At 41.9% G+C, this 16,518-nt stretch overlaps 2 protein-coding genes across 2 annotated transcripts in view; both read right to left on the minus strand.

The window, feature by feature from the left end:
* Positions 1-14,802, minus strand: part of LOC103508774 (myogenesis-regulating glycosidase) — a 16,232-nt gene extending 1,430 nt beyond the window's left edge. The window contains 11 exon segments of the mRNA XM_026823283.1: positions 2,310-2,376; positions 8,028-8,218; positions 8,541-8,673; positions 9,546-9,689; positions 10,627-10,846; positions 10,976-11,062; positions 11,580-11,809; positions 12,192-12,280; positions 12,504-12,507; positions 14,178-14,387; positions 14,665-14,802. Of these exon segments, the coding sequence (XP_026679084.1) occupies positions 2,310-2,376; positions 8,028-8,218; positions 8,541-8,673; positions 9,546-9,689; positions 10,627-10,846; positions 10,976-11,062; positions 11,580-11,809; positions 12,192-12,280; positions 12,504-12,507; positions 14,178-14,387; positions 14,665-14,802 (1,513 nt within the window).
* On the minus strand, positions 2,632-6,337 carry LOC113467224. Its single transcript, XM_026823276.1, has 3 exons — positions 4,555-6,337; positions 3,217-3,541; positions 2,632-2,771 (listed from the first exon to the last, which is right to left on the minus strand). The coding sequence occupies exons 1-2, from the start codon at positions 5,146-5,148 to the stop codon at positions 3,224-3,226; spliced, it is 912 nt and encodes a 303-aa protein (XP_026679077.1). The 5' UTR covers positions 5,149-6,337; the 3' UTR covers positions 2,632-2,771; positions 3,217-3,223.
* Positions 14,803-16,518: the final 1,716 nt, after the last annotated feature.

The raw sequence follows: 16,518 nt of genomic DNA on the forward strand, positions 1-16,518 counted from the left end.
AGTTATTGATTATTATTATAAATAAATTTTTAAAGACAATTGAGATGCGCGCGACACATGTCAACTAAAGAAAGTTGGTGAGCGTCGGACATACTCAGATGATTTCCATCGTCAGACCAAACGATCGCGAAGAGAGGTGTTTGACTACGAGCGGTGGAGTTGCAGGAGTCTGACGATGGAATCTGAGTATTCCCGAAGCCCACCGACGCTCTTCCGATCTTCGAATCTCAATGTTGTCTTTTGAAATTTATATTTTAATTTGTGAAGATTCTTTTCTAAATAATAATTATACCAATAATTATAAATTAAATAATTATAATTAAATAAACTAAATAATTATAACAATAATTATTTGCATTTATTTTATTATTATTATTTAATAAGTACAAGTGATATGTCTCGCTGTAGATGTGTACATATATTGACAGCCTCGTTACATACCTGGGAGGCACGCTGTCTTGTAAGAGCCAGGTCATAGGTTCAAACCCCACACGAGATATGGTACGTCCTCGGAATACCCTTCGGGATTCGAACACAACATCTTCGGATTCAGAGTCAGCGTTCTAACTACTCGCTGGGCTTCAGGTAGAAACACACTACTACTACGTCACGTTACGTCACGTGATAGTAGTGTGACTGTCCTCAAGGAAATTACCTACAAAGTCTTGGGAAAACTTTGAACTACATCTTTCCGACTCCCCATGAGCTCACGTGACGTGACGTGATAGTGTGTTTCTACCTTTAGAGTAACTTACCAGCATGTTTTCTTTCACGGTGTGAGCGAAATTCATGGATTCCGTTTCTATGAACGGCTGTACGGATAGGGTGATACGAAAACCGCGCCGATGCAAAATATGGATCGTTTCCTTCATGGTAGCAAAACGGGTCGTGTCAAACGTCAAGTCCCCGACGTGAGGCTGCCAGTGTTCGTTGAGAAGAACGTGCCCTGGGAGAGGGGCAGAGTGTGGCGTTTTAATTTCAGCACAAGTTGGTTTTTTTCGTTGATTCAAAGGAAACATTAATAAGCGCTTTAGTTTGAGACTGCCAGCCTAATTAGCTTTGTTGGTAGTGCGTCTGCCCTGTAAGCGTTAGGCCACGGGTTCGATTGCCACGCGGGGCGGACTTTATCCTAAACAGATAATGTTCGTTCTCGGAACGGCTGGTTTTCTCCTATCCTGTTTTCCTTCTCTCTTCGCTTTCGGGACGATAAGAGTAATTTTATCAGCTTTTTATTTCAATAATCTTTTTACACTGGAAATGCCGCCACTGGCCGCTCGATTACAGTAGCTACTCAATTGTTCTCACGAGGCTGAGTGCACCCCAAACTCCACACACAGAGTCGAAAAAACTTCGACCCTACCGGGAATCGAACCCGGGACCTCCGGGGTGCAAGTCTAGAGTGATACCCACTCGGCCACGGAGGTTGCTCTTGTATGTCCCCATCCGTGGCACAAGCTCCGGCTTTTACAGGTGGGTATATCATTTGTTGAATATTTATTTAATTGAGAGATTTGAATCGTGAGTTATATTTGTGCTAAAGCAGAGCTTTTTCACAACTTTTGTGTATATCACAGCATTACTATAGGTGCCTCCTTTGCAATCAATTTCCATATTTCAATAATCTTTTTACATTGGAAATGCCACCACTGGCCGCTCGATTACAGTAGCTACTCAATTGTTCTCACGAGGCTGAGTGCACCCCGAACTCGACGCACAGAGTCGAAAAAACTTCGACCCTGCCGGGAATCGAACCCGGGACCTCCGGGGTGCAAGTCTAGAGTGATACCCACTCGGCCACGGAGGTTAGGTACTCTTGTATGTCCCCATCCGTGGCACAAGCTCCGGCTTTTACAGGTGGGTATATCATTTGTTGAATATTTATTTAATTGAGAGATTTGTACCGAACTCTAATAAATGGAAACTTCATAAATAAAATTATAGAGATTCTACTCACCTGCAAGCACAATTTGTTCGGATTCACCACATCGTTGATGGATACAAAGAGCGACGTGTCTGGGTCGACTATGATAGCGACCCCTCGGCTGCTCAGAAAGTAGCGACGTAGAGTAGCGCCCCACCGCTGTCGACCGATGTACCCGGTGACAAAGGGGGACATTTCGACCCGTCCGAGCTCTACGGGCCAAGACATGCCAAATTTTGGCTACAAATTTTACGAGTGGATGCCCTTCGCAATCAACCTTTGCTATTTAGGTATTTAGCAAGGGAAATACAGCCAGGTCTACTCCCTGTTTAACGTCCCCCAGCCAGACAATAGGTAGGTAGCCAGTTTGATTCATTTCCCTTCTTACCTGCACTGAGTAGTGATTTATATCTCGTCAATGCTGGAATTCTCTTATCAGATCCTCTCTCTGTTATCTGAAATCAAACATCAAACGAAATTACCTAAGTAGGTATAAGTTTTTATTATTATTATTATATAAATTTTAAAAGACAATTGAGATTCGACATTCAACTAAAGAAAGTTTGGTGAGCTTTCGGGAATACTCAGATTCCCATCGTCATTAAAGTACGGTACCTACTACTACCACATTTGGATACTTGAAATTGTGGAAATAATGTGTCTCTCCCACATTTTTTTTATCTGGCCCAATGGTTCTCCAAATCTCCACTACTAACTTTTCTTCCATGAAAATATCATCTGGTTATATCTACTTACGTATAACTTTTATCTTGAAGTATGCCTTCGGGCAATAAACGGGCTACAGAGAGGTTAATGTCAGAAGAATCTCTATTGAGACCTGTACACAGAAATTATAAAGTACGGTACCTACCACATTTGGATACTTGAAATTGTGGAAATAATGTGTCCCTCCCACATTTTTTTTATCTGACCCAATGGTTCTCCAAATCTCCACTACTAACTTTTCTTCCATGAAAATATCATCTGGTTATATCTACTTACGTATAACTTTTATCTTGAAGTATGCCTTCGGGCAATAAACGGGCTACAGAGAGGTTAATGTCAGAAGAATCTCTATTGAGACCTGTATACAGAAATTAGTATCAATACTGAAAACTTACCACCAGTTTCTCCTTAAGAAGCGACGAAATTGAGTTGAGACTCGACACGCTATTACTCGGCGACCGATCCAGCGGCACATCCTCCGGTCGCGCCCGCTGTCGCGCGGCCATCTCCTCCAATTCGCGACGCAACGGCATGACCGATTTCTTGCGCAAAGATCGCTGCGCACAGAAATTAGTATCAACACTGAAAACTTACCACCAGTTTCTCCTTAAGAAGCGACGAAATCGAGTTGAGACTCGACACGCTATTACTCGGCGACCGATCCAGCGGCACGTCCTCCGGTCGCGCCCGCTGTCGCGCGGCCATCTCCTCCAATTCGCGACGCAACGGCATGACCGATTTCTTGCGCAAAGATCGCTGCGGAACTTCGGATTTGATTCGCAATTCGGGATCGGAATCGTTCGGATTGCTGACGTCATCTTCGGATACGACGCCGTCACTGAACGTATCGGACGTTTCGTAGCCGTCCCCGCGACGCACGCGCTCTGGTGTCAGCTGAAACAGAAAGAAATATGTACAAACATGTATTTGACGAAGGTTCTGTAGTCTTTGTGAGGTTGCCCACCAAGGTTCTGTAGTCTTTGTGAGGTTGCCCACCAAGGTTCTGTAGTCTTTGTGAGGTTGCCCACCAAGGTTCTGTAGTCTTTGTGAGGTTGCCCACCAAGGTTCTGTAGTCTTTGTGAGGTTGCCCACCAAGGTTCTGTAGTCTTTGTGATGTATTTGACGAAGGTTCTGTAGTCTTTGTGAGGTTGCCCACCAAGGTTCTGTAGTCTTTGTGAGGTTGCCCACCAGGGTTCTGTAGTCTTTGTGAGGTTGCCCACCAAGGTTCTGTAGTCTTTGTGAGGTTGCCCACCAAGGTTCTGTAGTCTTTGTGAGGTTGCCCACCAAGGTTCTGTAGTCTTTGTGAGGTTGCCCATCAAGGTTCTGTAGACGAGGCTTTTGAGGTTGCCCACCTCTGAGGCCGGGACCACAAAGTGAGTTTAAACTAAGTTTTAATCTCGGTTTAAGCAATCTGATTGGCTAAAGTATTTGATTTTTTTCTTTTAATCAACCAATCAGATTGCTTAATCCAAGAGTTAAATTTAAACAGAGTTTAAACTCACTTTGTGGCCACGGCCATTAGAGCATAAACTCTCAACCCGAAGGCCTCCCTCCCGGTTGGGGTGGAAACTTTTGAATAAACTTTTCAGTGTCCGAATAGGAATGGATTTATAAAGGTGTGTCCTAACTGTCCTAACATAGTCGACCGCGTTGATCGACGTCGACTGAAACCTTACACTGCCTCGACAACATAGATTCATCTTTTCACCTTGTCCGTCGACGAGGTCGACTTTGTGATATGTGTGGACACAGCTTTATAGTCGACCGCGTTGATCGATGTCGACTGGAACCTTACACTGCCTCGACAACATAGATTCATCTTTTCACCTTGTCCGTCGACGAGGTCGACTTTGTGATATGTGTGGACACAGCTTTAAGCTATACTGAGGCCGAGGTGGTGTACTTACTAGAGCTTCGTTCAGAGACGAATCGTCATCGTCGTCACGATGAACGGGACACACCGATTGGCCACCGCTCTCAGCGAATAGAATGCTCGGTTTCCTCTGTTTATTCGAACCCGGCTCATAGCTTGGATGGAGCCGGTTTGGGTCCCAAGGTCCCGGTTTATCATCGCCAAGTCGGCTCAAATCCCATCCATAGGTCCTACTCGAATCGGGTTGAAGTCTGCTCAGGTCCCATCCGTAGTTTAACCCACTTTGTGGAGGATTTAAACCACTTGGATTTTGTGAAGGATTCGACCCACTAGAATTTTGTGGATGGTTCAACCCACTTGAATTTTGCGGAGCATTTAAACCACTATTAGAATTTTGTGGAGGATTCGACCCACGATTCGATCTAAGCTCACGATCAGACTCCGTAAGTGGAGCCACTCTATTCGGGTTGAATATGTCCGAATAAAGCACCGACTCAGTGTCAGGACTCTCAGGTTTGCTGTCGATTGGACAGCTTGGTTGGACGGCGTCGACGGCGTAAATAGCGTCCAGATCCTCATCTATCATACGCAGGACATGCGTCGAGTTTAGTGAAACGTCTTGGGACATGACTGAAGGATTTCTTTGATTCCTTCGTACACAAAAAGACCACTTTGAGGTTCGGGTGTAGTGGCAAACAGTCCTATAGGATGGGTTGAGCTTATATGAATCCCTGGTTCTTTTATATTTCCTTTGTTAAGGAAGAAGGAACCTGAGGATGTAGGTCTTCAGACTTCAGAGACTATGGAAGGATTTCTTTGATTCCTTTATTTCCCCTGTCAAGAAGGAAGGAACTCACGGATGTAGGTCTTCATACTTGAAAGGACTTTAAACACTTTGTGGTTGTGGCACAAAGAGATATAGGTCTCTTACCCCGTCCCCTGGCCTCCACCACTGGATGGATTTCTCTAATTCCTTCGCCGAGGGCCAGCCCAGTTAGCTTGAAGGGTAGCGCACCTGCCTTTTAAACGCTAGGTCGCGGATTTGCGCCCAGGGCGGACTTCACCCTAAACAGATAAGGTTTGTTCTCGGTTCCATTTTCATTACAGAGACCGTCAGAGGCTAACTGCGATCCCCTAATAAAAATCACTTTAGCACGGTGCACTCAGCCTCAGAAGTGCCTTAAATAGTGCCTTCATGGGTAAACTTCACATACTTATTGGGTAAAACACTGAACTTCAAAACGTCAAATGCACTACCGAAAAATCACCATTTTAAATTTGGGTCCAAAGTCACAGTCCAAATTTTGCACTCTACCAAAAACACATCACTTTAAATTTGGGTCCAAGCTCACAGTCTAAAATTTTAAATTTAACAAACAAATTTGATCTCTCGGACCGATCTTAACTGCGTATCAAACACTATCTGACCAGTTGGTTGGAGTGAGGTCAACTGATTCTCTATCAAGAATCAAAGCTAAGGCATACCCATAGGTAAACAGATACGGTGCCAAGATATACCTACTGGACCTCACCTAATGGCTACTAAGAGGTTAACCCTTGGAGGCGCGAATTTGGTGTTTTTACTGCATATTCTAACATTCAACAATCACAATAATGAATAGTCCATGTAATGCTTCAGATGTTGTCTTGTGACTCTTGACAGCGAACTTCATCCTAAAGCTGTGTCCACACACATAGTCGATCGGCCGTCGATCGAGGTCGACTGAACCGTCTACACTGCCTCGACAACATAGATATATCTCGTCGATCGACGGCCGGTCCACTATGTTTGAAAAAGACTCAAGAAAAAGATCTATTGCAACGTGCAACTCAGGGTTAAGCCAGTCTTTATCGAGCGTAAACATTCAGTTAGAAAAAGGATAAAGCTCGCCCCGGGCGGGAATCGAACCAGCTACCTGGCGCTTATAAGGCAGACGCGCTAAACTCAAAGCTAACTAGGTAACTAGGCTGGCTTATTAAGGAGCAAGGTAGCTCTCCGCCCCGCCAAATGAAGAAAGTTTGACAGCACTACTTGAGGACTAGAGATATTAAACGCTGCAAACTAAGTACCAGTACCATTTTCAGGTAGTTGTAGAGGAAAAATAATTCATTTTTATGAGTACTATGTGGTGAAACTCTGAAATAAATGAGGATAAATTCCATGCCTCGTCGGGGATTGAACCGGTGTGGCACTTTCCTGTCTGTGGCACTTTCCAGAGTACCTACTTCCTATGCCACTACGCCATCGCCATCGAAGTCAGGGACATACCTGTAAGATTTTCTGCTGGTACAAAGCATGAGCGAATCCCACTAGGAGTGAAATGACGAGGAAGAGGAAGACGACGAAAGTTCGCAGCTTATATTCCGATGGTGCCTTCGACCTTTGTAACATCCGAGGTAAATTCATCTGGAATATGATTTGAGGAAGGTGTTAAGTTACAACGAACACTATTTACTTAGTAGTGGGAAGAACTGGTTTTATTTTCAAGTGAATCAAATTTAAAGTACGGGTTGGTGATTTGAGTCCAAGGCAAGTCATAAAATTTAGCGTAGTGTATGAAGCGGGGAAGGACATTTGTGACAAGCATTAAATTTATGCTTAACACAATTAAAATTCCTTCCTCAGATTTACAATATTATACTAATAAATGTACCCTGATTAACAAGAGCTGGGTATCCTAATATGACCTTTCTTACCTCAACGGTGTTATTCTGTCGATAATCCACGAGTGAATGGGACCGGGGTCTGTTGTACAAATCCATCAAATAGTTCACTTTACTCGGCGAATATCTGTTGGTTTCCATTTTTTTCGTGCAATGTGCCCACTTCACCGTAATACGTTAAGTTATCTTTAGCTGTTGTTGTTGTTGTTGTTGTTATTCTATGATTGATTTTTTACTTTTTTTGTAAGTCAGTAGGTAAGTCAATCAACATGCATTATTTAAAAAAAAAAAAAAAAAAAAAAAAAAAAAAAAAATTTAACTCAATGTTGTCTTTTGAAATTTATATTTTAATTTGTGAAGATTCTTTTCTAAATAATAATTATACCAATAATTATAAATTAAATAATTATAATTAAATAAACTAAATAATTATAACAATAATTATTTGCATTTATTTTATTATTATTATTTAATAAGTACAAGTGATATGTCTCGCTGAAGATGTGTACATATATTGACAGCCTCGTTACATACCTGGGAGGCACGCTGTCTTGTAAGAGCCAGGTCACAGGTTCAAATCCCACACGAGATAAGGTACGTCCTCGGAATACCCTTCGGGATTCGAACCCAACATCTTCGGATTCAGAGTCAGCGTTCTAACTACTCGCTGGGCTTCAGGTAGAAACACACTACTACTACGTCACGTTACGTCACGTGATAGTAGTGTGGCTGTCCTCAACGAAATTACCTACAAAGTCTTGGGAAAACTTTGAACTACATCTTTCCGACTCCCCATGAGCTCACGTGACGTGATAGTGGGTTTCTACTTTTAGAGTAACTTACCAACATATTTTCTTTCACAGTGTGAGCGAAATTCATGGATTCCGTTTCTATGAACGGCTGTACGGATAGGGTGATGCGAAAACCACGCCGATGCAAAATATGGATCGTTTCCTTCATGGTGGCAAAACGGGTCGTGTCAAACGTCAAGTCCCCGACGTGAGGCTGCCAGTGTTCGTTGAGAAGAACGTGCCCTGGGAGAGGGGCAGAAAGTGGCGTTTTAATTTCAGCACAAGTTGTTTTTTTTTCGTTGATTCAAAGGAAAAATAATTAAGCACTTTAGTTTGAGACTGCCAACCTAATTAGCTTCGTTGGTAGTGCGTCTGCCCTGTAAGCGTTAGGCCACGGGTTCGATTGCCACGCGGGGCGGACTTTATCCTAAACGGATAGATTCGTTCTCGGAACGGCTGGTTTTCTCCTATCCTGTTTTCCTTCTCTCTTCGCTTTCGGGACGATAAGAGTAATTTTATCAGCTTTTTTGATCGACGATAAGTTCTAGCTAGAACCTACACTTACCTTGTTTCAAAAATCCCAATGCTATAATATTATCCGTGTAATTCTGAACAGTTGATTCATTCAGGTGCTGATCTTGCGAGGCGATCTGATACACTGGTTCTGTGAGTAGGGAGTCCATCTCTTTTGTATCAACCTATAGAAAGATAATTGTTGTTTAAACGGCTTTAGCTTTCGCCGAATGGTAATGGCAGAATAAAGAAAAGATATCTTTTTGTATCAGCCATACAGCGGTGCGGTGTGATGATCTCTAGCCATGTGGTTAGTGGTTAAATAAAGTGTAGTAGCAAGCGCTAAAAAATGCAGGTTCGATTCCCGCACGCGACGAACTTTATCCTAACTCACGAAGCGAGCTTTATCCTAAACAGCTTTCGGCTTAACTTCGTATACAAAAAGCCCAATCTGAGGCTTATGTGTAGGGGCTTTACGGATGGCTTTCTCCTATCCTGTCTCCCTTTTCTCTTTCGGGGACGATAAGACCTCTGTTTTTACAGTTCCCTCTATACATCTTTCTGACTACCTAACTGTAACGTACGTATCTCTGGTGTTCCCAATTTTCTTTCAGTTTCACTCTCCAATTTTTCTCTCTTGAGCAACCGAACAAACGTAATTTTAGTACCTGGTTGGGACTCCATTTCTCATACAGGTTTTGTTCGCTCAGCTGGGAATGCAGAGTCTTGATATTGGACGACACACAAATGGAATAATTCAGCTGGGGTGATCGATGAGATTGCTTGTAGTATGCAAAATCATCTCGCTTAGCCTGTGGAAAAATTAGAAGAGAGGGGAAAAATTAGAAGAGAGGGGAAAAATTAGAAGGGAGGGGAAAAATTAGAAGGGAGGGGAAAAATTAGAAGGGAGGGGAAAAATTAGAAGAGAGGGGAAAAATTAGAAGGGAGGGGAAAAATTAGAAGAGAGGGGAAAAATACAGTTCCCTCTGTCAAACCCCTTAACCCTCACTCTCCAATTTTTCTCTCTTGAGCAACCGAACAAACGTAATTTTAGTACCTGGTTGGGACTCCATTTCTCATACAGGTTTTGTTCGCTCAGCTGGGAATGCAGTGTCTTGATATTGGACGACACACAAATGGAATAATTCAGCTGGGGTGATCGATGAGATTGTTTGTAGTATGCAAAATCATCTCGCTTAGCCTGTGGAAAAATTAGAAGGGAGGGGAAAAATTAGAAGGAAAAAAGTTGATTTTAATCAACGAGCGGTTGAAAAAGGGATAAATCTTATCTTATATTATAAGAATCTTATATTATAAGAACAAGATCCATTCACTCATTCACATTTCACACACTGATCGCTCTATCTCGAGAACCACAACACCTAGAAAGCTGAAATTTGGTAGGGATATTCCTTTTATGGTCTAGGTGTGCAATAAGAAAGGATTTTGCGAAAATCTAAACCGATCCTGAGATATGATCAATTTTTGATCGCTAAAATCACCATAAGAAATACACAGAGTGCAGAGACTGAGGGAGAGAAAACTTTTCCTCGCTCGCCAAATATTTGAGTTTCGTTTATGTTTTTAGTTTGACAACTACATGTTCGGCCATGCCTTTTCCACAAGTTTGGCCATGCCTCGGGATGAACTAGCGGGATTCCGGAGCGAAGCGACGGAATTCAGCTAGTAAATCAATAAAATCGTGAGTTATATTTGTGCTAAAGCAGAGCTTTTTCACAACTTTTGTGTATATCACAGCATTACTATAGGTGCCTCCTTTGCAATCAATTTCCATATTTCAATAATCTTTTTACATTGGAAATGCCACCACTGGCCGCTCGATTACAGTAGCTACTCAATTGTTCTCACGAGGCTGAGTGCACCCCGAACTCGACGCACAGAGTCGAAAAAACTTCGACCCTGCCGGGAATCGAACCCGGGACCTCCGGGGTGCAAGTCTAGAGTGATACCCACTCGGCCACGGAGGTTAGGTACTCTTGTATGTCCCCATCCGTGGCACAAGCTCCGGCTTTTACAGGTGGGTATATCATTTGTTGAATATTTATTTAATTGAGAGATTTGTACCGAACTCTAATAAATGGAAACTTCATAAATAAAATTATAGAGATTCTACTCACCTGCAAGCACAATTTGTTCGGATTCACCACATCGTTGATGGATACAAAGAGCGACGTATCTGGATCGACTATGATAGCGACCCCTCGGCTGCTCAGAAAGTAGCGACGTAGGGTAGCGCCCCACCGCTGTCGACCGATGTACCCGGTGACAAAGGGGGACATTTCGACCCGTCCGAGCTCTACGGGCCAAGACATGCCAAGTGTTCTGCCCCCACCATACCTGAGGGGAAAATAAGTATAAGTAAACCTCATAACAAAATAACAAAACTGGTGTTTAAAACAATAGATATAAATATTTTTTGAAAGTGACTGGGTAGCTCTCTGTCTGGTGAAAATGGTGTTCACTTACCAATGTCCGTAAATTCCTCCTTCTTCAAAACAGTCTGTAGGGTCATAAGTGGAATCCGGGAGAGAGAGCCACGTGAGTCGGTAACATCTGGAAAAATACATAAAATAATAAGTACATAAGGTTGTCGATTGTTTGTTTGTTATCGTCCCGAAGGTCTTATAGTCCCGAAATAGAAGAGAGAAGGCTTGTAGAACACTTTTCGCGCGGGATGACGGATCAGTACCTAGGCTTAAGCCCTTATCACACCCGGCGTAGTTCGTGTAGTTCGTTCGTCCCGAAATAGAAGAGAGAAGGCTTGTATAACACTTTTCGCGCGGGATGACGGATCAGTACCTAGGCTTAAGCCCTTATCACACCATTCACACCCGGCGTAGTTCGTTGACCCCATTCAGGGCTATGACTCGGATGATAAATTTCAGAAATGGGACGCAAATCCGACGGACGCAACTCGGATATCACAGTCGGGACTCAAGTCAGATCCCCCCCTTACCTTAGATCTTACCTGAGATCGCTCTGGTTCTTCTCGGCCTTCAAATAGAGCCGGGCCCGACTGATCCACTCCATACACACTGACCCGTCCCCCTTTACCTTAGATCGCTCTTACCTGAGATCGCTCTGGTTCTTCTCGGCCTTCAAATAGAGCCGGGCCCGACTGATCCACTCCATACACACTGACCCGTCCCCCTTTTCATCCTGTTCTAGACAGGGATACACTTTACCGGCCGCGGGCAGGCCGACGCCTAGATACCCCAGGGCGATCGGTGCGCCATCTAGATCGTGAACGCGAATGTGGCGCGCCTCGCGGTTGAATCGGAGACGCTCGAAGTATTCTTTCTGTGGGGGTGGAGAAAAGGGAAAGGTAAGAAAAAGGATAAAGCTCGCCCCGGGCGGGAATCGAACCAGCTACCTGGCACTTATAAGGCAGACGCGCTAAACTCCAAGCTAACTAAGCTGGCTTATTAAGGAGCACGGTAGCTCTCCGCCCCGCCAAATGAAGAAAGTTCGACAGCACTACTTGAGGACGAGAGACATTAAACGCTGCAAACTATTATAAGTATTATAAGTATACTATGTGGTGAAACCCTGAAATAAATGAGGATAAAGTCCATGCCTCGTCGGGGAATGAACCGGTGTGGCACTTTCCTATTTAACAGAGTACCTACTTCCTATGCCTATGCCACTACGCCATCGCCATCGAAGTCAGGGACATACATACCTGTAAGATTTTCTGCTGGTACAAAGCATGAGCGAATCCCACTAGGAGTGAAATGACGAGGAAGAGGAAGACGACGAAAGTTTTAAATTTAAATTGTAAAACAAAACACAGAATTTAAATTGAAATAAAATAAAATAAACGGATGTTTCGATTAAATGTTAGACATTGATATTACATATACATTGATATTCTTTGGACATTGATATTACATATTTATTTTGGATGTTTACGATTTTGTTTACTTAATTATTTTTCACGTGTGATCAAGGTCCGAGAATTTTTAGCGTCTCCAAAAACTAAACTTTGTAGGACCTAGCTGTGGATCTCCGGGGTTTTCGTGATAACTGTTTGGTTAAATCTGTATACCCGTTAGTTTTTAAATTAGCATAAATCGAAGATATACCCACTTGGAAAGATGTAGGTGGAAGAAGTACCCAATTTATTTAGTTATTGTTATTATTTATTTGTTTTTGTTTGCTTTTTTCAACAAAATTTATTAAAGTACAAAAAAATTCTCTATTATTTATACCTGCTTACCTAACAAATATTTACAACATTTATTATTATTATTATTATTATTATTATTATTATTATTATTATTATTATTATTATTATTATTATTATTATTATTATTATTATTATTATTATTATTATTATTATTATTATTATTATTATTATTATTATTATTATTATTATTATTATTATTATTATTATTATTATTATTATTATTATTATTATTATTATTATTATTATTATTATTATTATTATTATTATTATTATTATTATTATTATTATTATTATTATTATTATTATTATTATTATTATTATTATTATTATTATTTTAGACTTTACTTAGGGCACACATTTAGTTATGTATTTGTTACCTTGTAAAGTGTCCGCCCGTATATTTTTGTAAATAAATAATTGATTTACGATACAGGTATTAGGAAAAAATAAATAAATATATAAATTGAGGATATCACACAAAAAACAGTTATCGTCAGACCGTCTCTTATTTACTGGATGCGTTACTAGGTCGTTAGAGGTACAGGTGGGAAACTTTTATCGGTAAAAGCGGTGCAGTGGTTATCGCAATGTTAGAAATAGATAACAGTGACGTCACGGTAGACCTTTTTCATCTAAAAATGTGCGTCCCTAGATACAGGGTACGAAAGAAGCAAGTTCCAAGTTTTAACTAGCCAGCGTGGTCAGCTTGGAAGCTAGCGCGCCTTGTAAGCGCTAACTCGCGGGTGCGATTCCCGTCCGGGGCGGATTTTGTCTCAAACAGATGAGGTTCGTTCTCGGAACGACTGACTTTCTCCTATCCTGCCTTCCTTTTCTTTTCTATTTCGAGACGATGCGATCGGACGATTGTAATCGGGTATTGTGCTTCTTCTAGCCCATCTGATGAGGGACATACGGGATGGTTCCCCCCTCCCTTATTATTTCAAGAAGAAAAAAGTACCCTACCCACATATTTTATGTGAACCCTGTCTAATAATACCAAGACCCGATAAGAAATTAAACGCTCATGCACTTGAGAAATGTAGGTACATTAATAAAATAAATAATGCCTACATAGGTAATATTCGCTAATAAACAACTAGATAAATAAACTGATGTGTAGGTAATTATTACCATTATTATTATTATTTATTATTATTATTATTATTATTAAAATAATAATAATAATAATAATAATAATAATAATAATAATAATAATAATAAAAACCGTCTTGAGCATTTTAAACGCTTGCCACCTAAATATATACAACTAGATAAAATTTCATGACTTGGACTCGAACCACCAACTTAGTTGATAACGCGGTAACCTAGGACCTTGTCTGTTTAGGAGCGCCTAAAAGGCAGGCGCACTTAAAAGGCAAGCTAACTAGAGGTACATACATACCTACTTTTTTTTTACTTTTTTAAAGCTTTTTATAACTGATTTTCATAAAAAGGAAAAAAAAGTTTCTTCTCCCTTACCTGAGGTTCATACTCGGGCGGTTCTCCCGTCGACATGATCGTGTCCAGGCCGCAAGGTAGCGAGACTGAGCCGCGCCGATTCAAATGACGAAACCGCGCCCCTATCAGCTCCGGGTCATCTCCGGAATAGTCGCTGTGGTCACTGATGGCGTTGTCGTACTGACCAATGTAGTCGTTTTCGATGTCACTCAGGTCCTCGTACTTCTCCTCCTGAAAGCGATAGGGCTGCTAAACGTCGAAAAGGGTTTAAACAATTTTGTGGAGACTTTAAACCACTTGAATTTTGTGGAGGAGTCCCACTTGAATTTTGTGAAGGATTCAACCCACTAGAATTTTGTGGATGGTTCAACCCACTTGAATTTTGCGGAGCATTTAAAGCAGTATTAGAATTTTGTGGAGGATTCAACCCACGATTCGACCTAAGCTCACGATCAGACTCCGTAAGTGGAGCCACTCTATTTGGGTTGAATATGTCCGAATAAAGCACCGACTCAGTGTCAGGACTCTCAGGTTTGCTGTCGATTGGACAGCTTGGTTGGACGGCGTCGACGGCGTAAATAGCGTCCAGATCCTCATCTATCATACGCAGGACATGCGTTCGGTTTAGTGAAGCGTCTTGGGACATGACTGAAGGATTTCTTTGATTCCTTCGTACACAGAAAGCCCACTTTGAGGTTCGGGTGTAGTGGCAAACAGTCCTATAGGATGGGTTGAGCTTATACGAATCCCTGGTTCTTTTATTTCCTTTGTTAAGGAAGAAGGAACTCAAGGATGTAGGTCTTCAGACTTAAAATGACTTCAAACACTTTGTGGTAGTGGCACAAAGAGATATAGGTCTCTTACCCCGTCCGCTGGCCTCCACCACTGGATGGATTTCTCTAATTCCTTCGCCGAGGGCCAGCCCAGTTAGCTTGAAGGGTAGCGCACCTGCCTTTTAAACGCTAGGTCGCGGATTTGCGCCCAGGGCGGACTTCACCCTAAACAGATAAGGTTTGTTCTCGGTTCCATTTTCATTACAGAGACCGTCAGAGGCTAACTGCGATCCCCTAATAAAAATCACTTTAGCACGGTGCACTCAGCCTCAGAAGTGCCTTAAATAGTGCCTTCATGGGTAAACTTCACATACTTATTGGGTAAAACACTGAACTTCAAAACGTCAAATGCACTACCGAAAAATCACCATTTTAAATTTGGGTCCAAAGTCACAGTCCAAATTTTGCACTCTACCAAAAACACATCACTTTAAATTTGGGTCCAAGCTCACAGTCTAAAATTTTAAATTTAACAAACAAATTTGATCTCTCGGACCGATCTTAACTGCGTATCAAACACTATCTGAGTAAAGTGTCCGCCCGTATATTTTTGTAAATAAATAATTGATTTACGATACAGGTATTAGGAAAAAATAAATAAATATATAAATTGAGGATATCACACAAAAAACAGTTATCGTCAGACCGTCTCTTATTTACTGGATGCGTTACTAGGTCGTTAGAGGTACAGGTGGGAAACTTTTATCGGTAAAAGCGGTGCAGTGGTTATCGCAATGTTAGAAATAGATAACAGTGACGTCACGGTAGACCTTTTTCATCTAAAAATGTGCGTCCCTAGATACAGGGTACGAAAGAAGCAAGTTCCAAGTTTTAACTAGCCAGCGTGGTCAGCTTGGAAGCTAGCGCGCCTTGTAAGCGCTAACTCGCGGGTGCGATTCCCGTCCGGGGCGGATTTTGTCTCAAACAGATGAGGTTCGTTCTCGGAACGACTGACTTTCTCCTATCCTGCCTTCCTTTTCTTTTCTATTTCGAGACGATGCGATCGGACGATTGTAATCGGGTATTGTGCTTCTTCTAGCCCATCTGATGAGGGACATACGGGATGGTTCCCCCCTCCCTTATTATTTCAAGAAGAAAAAAGTACCCTACCCACATATTTTATGTGAACCCTGTCTAATAATACCAAGACCCGATAAGAAATTAAACGCTCATGCACTTGAGAAATGTAGGTACATTAGTAGCGCGCCTACCTTGTAAGCGCTAGAATCGCTAGATCATGGGTTTGATTCCAGGGCGAACTTTGTCTCAAACAGATCAGGTTCGTTCTCGGAACGACTGACTTTCTCCTATCCTGCCTTCCTTTTCTTTTCTATTTCGAGACGATGCGATCGGACGATTGTAATATTGTGCTTCTTCTCGACCATCTGATGAGGGATGGTCACACACTTATTCCCCCTCCCTTATTATTTCAAGAAGAAAAAAGTACCCAAACCACATATTTTATGTGAACCCTGTCTAATAATACCAAGACCCGATAAGAAATTAAACGCTCATGCACTTGAGAAATG

The sequence above is a fragment of the Diaphorina citri genome, unplaced genomic scaffold (assembly GCF_000475195.1).
Source record: "Diaphorina citri unplaced genomic scaffold, Diaci psyllid genome assembly version 1.1 scaffold433, whole genome shotgun sequence".
NCBI lineage: Eukaryota > Metazoa > Arthropoda > Insecta > Hemiptera > Psyllidae > Diaphorina > Diaphorina citri.

Excerpts from the sequence above, each read along its gene's own strand:
- LOC113467224 (XM_026823276.1), bottom strand. The coding sequence starts at position 5,148 with ATGTCCCAAGACGTTTCACTAAACTCGACGCATGTCCTGCGTATGATA. Across the intron at positions 3,542-4,554 it reads CGTCTCTGAACGAAGCTCTA|CTGACACCAGAGCGCGTGCG; the intron begins GTAAGTACACCA and ends TTTCTGTTTCAG.